This window comes from Pseudonaja textilis, chromosome 2 (genome assembly GCF_049901715.1).
Source record: "Pseudonaja textilis isolate UNSWEBS1 chromosome 2, rPseTex1.2, whole genome shotgun sequence".
Lineage (NCBI taxonomy): Eukaryota > Metazoa > Chordata > Lepidosauria > Squamata > Elapidae > Pseudonaja > Pseudonaja textilis.
The window spans coordinates 244,038,305-244,044,080 of record NC_141991.1 but is presented as its reverse complement, the minus strand read 5'-3'; the positions used below and the strand labels follow the sequence as shown (position 1 = coordinate 244,044,080).

The 5,776-nt window shown below is 38.8% G+C and overlaps 1 protein-coding gene across 1 annotated transcript in view; it reads left to right on the top strand.

Annotated features, from left to right (window-relative positions):
* DCC (DCC netrin 1 receptor) overlaps positions 1–5,338 on the top strand; it is a 1,175,771-nt gene extending 1,170,433 nt beyond the window's left edge. The window contains exons 29-30 of the mRNA XM_087927493.1: positions 486–628; positions 4,809–5,338. Coding sequence (XP_087783619.1) covers positions 486–628; positions 4,809–4,898 — 233 coding nt within the window. The 3' untranslated portion in view covers positions 4,899–5,338. The remainder of the gene's footprint in view (positions 1–485; positions 629–4,808) is intronic.
* Positions 5,339–5,776: the final 438 nt, after the last annotated feature.

Here is a 5,776-nt window from a genome sequence, read left to right as displayed (position 1 = left end):
GAGTCTCAATATCTCCATCAATGTCAGCTTCCATACACTCTACAGGTAGACTGTAACACAGTATATGCATACACATGATTTATTGGAGTGGAGGAAAAGTCCATTTTTATTCAGTTTTTGTTTCAGTTTTCAAACAAGTTGGGGACAATAGGCACTGCACACATGGGTGGGATTTGTTTTGTTTTTCATCTGTTCTCCCTTGCTGAAGGAGAGGGAGATCACCTTAAATTGATGGTCATCATCCTTTCAGATACGTGGTAAGTAAGTCCAAAACTGAGAAAATATACTTCATTTCAGCTCATTCATTACTGAAACGTTTCTATTGTATTTCCACGAGTCTCTTGGGAAGAAAATAGTTGTCTGAAAAGCAAGATAAATATTCAGCGAAGAACATGCATTAGTAAATTTGCTCATGCTATTTTTCACCTGTTTTGTGTCTTCTTCTCATGAGTAATAATGAAATGGTTTGCCCCTTCCTGTTGCAGCACCTACTCTTCCCAAGGCTCAGGTTAAGACAGCATCCCTTGGACTAGCTGGAAAAGCACGATCACCTCTGCTTCCTGTCTCGGTACCAACAGCTCCAGAATCCACAGAAGAAGGTCACAAACAAACAGAAGATTCCGCTAATGTAAGAATAAATCTAGGCATATAATCTCAATAAGATGGCTTGGGGGATTTTATTGCCTCTCCCTTTAGTCCATTAGAGGTGCATTCTTGTGAAAAAATGCAGTTCTCAAAGCTAGATATTATTATAAACCCCACCTCCCGACTCCTTCATTTTGCTACTTCCTGTCTTCTCCATTTCAAGTGGGGCTCTCAGCTGGTTTAAAATATGAATTTATCAGATAAACTGAAGGGTGTTTTGAGTCATCTTTCATTCCAAAACTTAAGGTGGTATTCACAAGGCTCCCTTCTCTTGTTTTTCCTTGCAACAAATCGATAAGATAGGTTGGGCTGAGAGAGTGACTGACCCAACATCCCCACAAACAAGATTTCATAGCTAAGGGGGGGCACTTAAACCTGGATTCTCCTAGTCCAACACTTAAACCTTTGGTTCTTGGTTTTGTCTCAATGCTTCCAAAGCTTCCTAAATCTCCCTGGACTCTTTCAGAGTTGTTAGCACTGTAGTCCAATGGAAGTGTCATCCAAAGTAGTTGGATTTCAGCTCCAATTTTCAGCAATCTCCGTGTTGGCTTGGAATTTCTGAAGCTTGAACATTTGAATGATGCTCAAGTTGGAGTAGCATTTTAGTCTGAGCTCTGATGTGTGTGTGTACACACACACACACACACACACACACACACATAAAACCCCAGCTATCTCTATTCCCTCCTCCTTGTCCCTCAGCTCCAGTACGGCAACCTCAAAATGGCCTCAGCCAGGTCAGCTTCAGGGTTGACAGGGGGACTTTGAAGGTTGATCACTAAAGGAAAGGAGGAGGAACGAAAGATTGCAATTAAAATAGAAAAACACTTAAGTTTGTCTTACTAATGCAGAATGAAGCAAAACATTTTAACATGGATGTATTAAAGGCTGTTTATGAACAACGGTTGCAGAAGTTAATATTAAGAATGTGTTCCATTATAGACAGATGTTGTTTTGGAAGAGGAATAGGTTTTACCTGACAAAATTGAGACTGATTTGAAAGTGGGACAGGCCACAAGAATGATATGGGAAAAGATGCTATATTGGATAAGGAAATGAGACTGGCTGATGTCTTAAAAGGTGTGTGTGTGTTTGTGTGTGGTTGCTGACTGCCAGCTGCCTGCAATTTGGCAGTTTGAAAGTCACCAGACTTCCAGCCTTCCGAGGTGGGTAAAATGAGGACCCAGATTGTTGGGGGCAATACACTGACTCTGTAAACCACTTAGTGAGGGCTGTAAAGCAGTGTAAAGCAGTATATAAGTCTAAATGCGATTGCTACAAAGGAAACTAGTCAAGATTTTGAAGGATTTTGTGATAAGGGACCAAAAAAATGGAAAGGAATCAAGCTCTAAGAGTCTATTTAACAGGATTATAGATCAAGATTATTAAAAGTAAAAGGAAGGAATATAAAGTGATTATTTGGTTTAAAATAGACATGTTATCTCAGGTAATCCTTAATAGACTAAATGAAGCTTTAAGGATTTCCATATAGAAAACAGATGAAATATGAAAAGAAGAAAAAATAAATTATATTATAAGCTAAGAGAAGGTGATAATTTAATAATATAGTTTGTAGTTGTAATGAAGTCATCTCTTTAAATATTTGTTTTGTTTTTCTTACCATATTTTTTCTATCTTTACTATTTTTTACTTTTTTTCTTTACTACCTTTCTATTTTTTCTTTTTTCTTTTTTTTTAGTTTGCATTAGTTTTTAATCTTTTAAATTGTAAAGTTAAATTATTGTATAAAAAAGCATTTCCCTGCTCAAATTTACAAAAAAGGGAAAGGTATGGGTTTTTGTTTAATTTTTATACTATAGCTTTCAGCAATTCTAATTGGCAGGGTGTATGTGGAAATTGTTTATAATCATACTTAAACTTCCAATTAAAAGCTGTTTTTTAAAACTTGGAAAAGAAAGTGAAAGTCTGTCCAGGTTAGATTGTCCTAGCATTTCCTATGAATCTTTATCTGATGAAGATGAACTCAAGCAGCATAAGTAAAAAAAAAATCTTTTTCTGCTTTTTCTATGTTAAAGTTAAAGGCTCTATTGGGAATCAGCAGTAGAGAAAATATATATCTAAGATGCTCCTATGTACAAATGAGAAACACAAATTAGAAACAGAAAAGTTAGATCCCAAACACTTCCAGATTTACTCTGGCTCCTGCCAGATTGCTTGCTTTTTATATTAATATTAATATTAAATTTATTGACCGCCCATCTTACCACAAGGTAATTCCAGGTAGTTTACAATAGTAAAAAGATAAAATATTTCAAAACCTATGCATAATAGAAAGATAATATCATCTAAGTCTTTACAGTTTTGATAAATATGTGTAGAATATCTCTGCAGGTCAGCATTTTAACTGAAAGTATGATAGGCCACTGAGGAAAAAATGATAAAGTATAGGCAATAGAAAGGAACAGTAATCAAGTCAATGGTAAATAGGACCTTCCTTCCTTCCCTTCCCTCTCCTCCCCTTCCATTCCCTCCCCTCCCCTCCTTCCCTCTCCTCCTCTTCCCCCTCCACCCCTCCCCTTCCTCTCCCTTCCCCTTCCTTCCTTCTTCCTCCCTCCTCTCCCTCCCTCCCTCCTCCCTTCCTTTCTTTCTTTCTTTCTTTCTTTCTTTCTTTCTTTCTTTCTTTCTTTCTTTCTTTCTTTCTTTCTTTCTTTCTTTCTTTCTTTCTTCCTTGGAATCCATTCCTCACCAAAGGATGCTCATCGTTAGTGAGCTATTTTTGAGTTGACCTAATGCAAGTTTGCCTATTACACCAACCATATCAGTGTACAGTAGGAACCCAAAACTCCAAAGCAGTGCTGAGATTCAACAAAGCTTTGACCGAAGAACACCCCTCCCCCAGGAAGCAAATTGTTATATCAAAGTGACAGTGCAGATCAAAGCATTAGAATGGAGTGCCTGTGCCGCTCTGATCTAAATAAGAAAGGGAGCTTTTAAGCATGAACATCCATGAGGAAAAACACCCTTTGCTCCCTAGCAGAGAGGTTAGCTGAATGGAAATGGATCACATCAATGTATTAGTTAGAAGCACAAGATTAAATGACTTGGTTGAAGCCTGCTTTGATTGGGATCATTTTGTCCACCCAAATTGATGTATCAATCAAACTTCAGCTAATTAAACACCCTCTAAAGCCCAGCATGCAAAATGTTCTGATGGCTGGAATTGGTTTCAATAGGTAAAACCATGGTTGGCTGGGGAATTCTGGGAATTGAAGTCCACACAGCTTAAAGTGACCAAGGCTGAAAAACATTGGGCAAAGCAATTATTGTACAGGCCAATTCTGCTCAGTCTGATTTATGTACTGACTCCACTCATTTCATTCAACCTTCCCCCAAATAAGTGTAAAAAGGAATGCATCCTCCTTCTGTTAATTTTGGAGTATTACAACTTGTGAATCCAGGACAACAAATGTCACCTCCCAATACCTTGAGTATAACTAACAGAGACATTCCACCACCCACCACCCCAAAAAATTTAGGTCACAATTTTGTGACAGAAAGGAAAAAGTTGAATGACTAAAGCATGATAGCAATAGCAATAGACTTATATACCGCTTCACAGTACTTTACAGCCCTCTCTAAGCATTTTACAGAGTCAGCATATTGCCCCCAACAATTTGGGTCCTCATTTTACCCACCTTGGAAGGATGGGAGGCGGAACCAACCTTGAGCCTGTTGAGATTCAAACTGCCAAATTGCAGGCAGTAGAAGTAGCCTGCAGTACTGTACTCTGACCACTGCGCCACCGTGGCTCATGATCATTTTAATGTATGATGTTAAGAGCTTTATGATAAATGAAATCAAAAATAAGGGTTTTGTTTTGGTCCCAATATTCTTTGTCATCCCTGACACCGATAACCCATAAGTAATAAATATTCTCATGATAGCAGTTTTTCCAAAGAAATATGGAGTGATTAGATCCTTGTTGGTCCTGTCACATTATTGGCCTTCAAAATGTTTAAAGGAAGAAGCCCCTCCATGTATCCTGCCAGATTTGTCAATCTCTGCTGTCTCCCTTCTTGCAAACGTTTCCTCCTCCATCTCCAATTTGAGTTGCATTGGTTACTCACCCTAACGCTGTGGGGTAGAATGGACCACACTGGCTCATCTTAGTAAAATAAACTAACTTCTTGCTTTCTCTGCAGGTATATGAACAGGATGACCTTAGTGAACAAATGGCAAGTTTGGAAGGGCTAATGAAGCAACTTAATGCCATCACAGGCTCAGCTTTCTAACAGGAGTTGCCCAGGAACATTGCAGCATACCAGCCTTTCACAAAGACCACAACCCAAAGTCACATCTCCATGAAGGCCACCAGTACATCACTGAACCCCATTCGAAGGAGGATCTCACCGCGCCACCCCCCAAGACAACATTGTGTGTGCTTATCAGTCAAGCAGAAGTCAGAAATAGAGATGGAAAAACAATCCTCTGAAGCAAGAACCCACTGCACAAAAGCTGAGTGCCTCCAAGTAGCCAGTTCTGTCCCACTGGCCTTTGTAGCATGCAGGGAAGAGTCATGCTAATGGTCTGCTCCACACATTACCTTCTTCTGGTAGCTGTTAATTACCAACACTGGTCTCCCTCCCTGTGGGAGATGCCACCATCTTCATCTTAAATCAAATTCCAAGTGAATTTCAGTCTACTCCCTCGAGTGAAACCCTGAGCAACTTTAAGGAAGCATAATATGTTTCTAAGAGACTAGCAAAATTTGGTAATTTGTACATGGAGTTCAAGAGGTTATCTTCTGCTAACAATGAATCTCATTACATGCTAAGCCTGCAACTTTAGTGGACGTGTTATAACTTTGTGCTTGTCCATCTCTGTGACTTACTAGCTGTTCCCTCTACCAGTTCTTCCCTTTCGATAAACTTAGGTTTCCTAAAGAGTCAAAAAAAAAAAAAAAGCTTGTAGCAGTCAAAAAAAAAATGTAAGCGTTAAAGTCTGAATATTTGTTCAGGATACCAATTAATACCACTGAAGTGGACAAAGGATTTTTCATATCAATTTCTGGCACCAATAACAGGTTGCAGGAGCATCCAGACTGGTTTAAAAAAATGGCTAACTGTCTCATAAGCCCACTGTTGTTCCCCATAATAAAGTTAAACTGTAA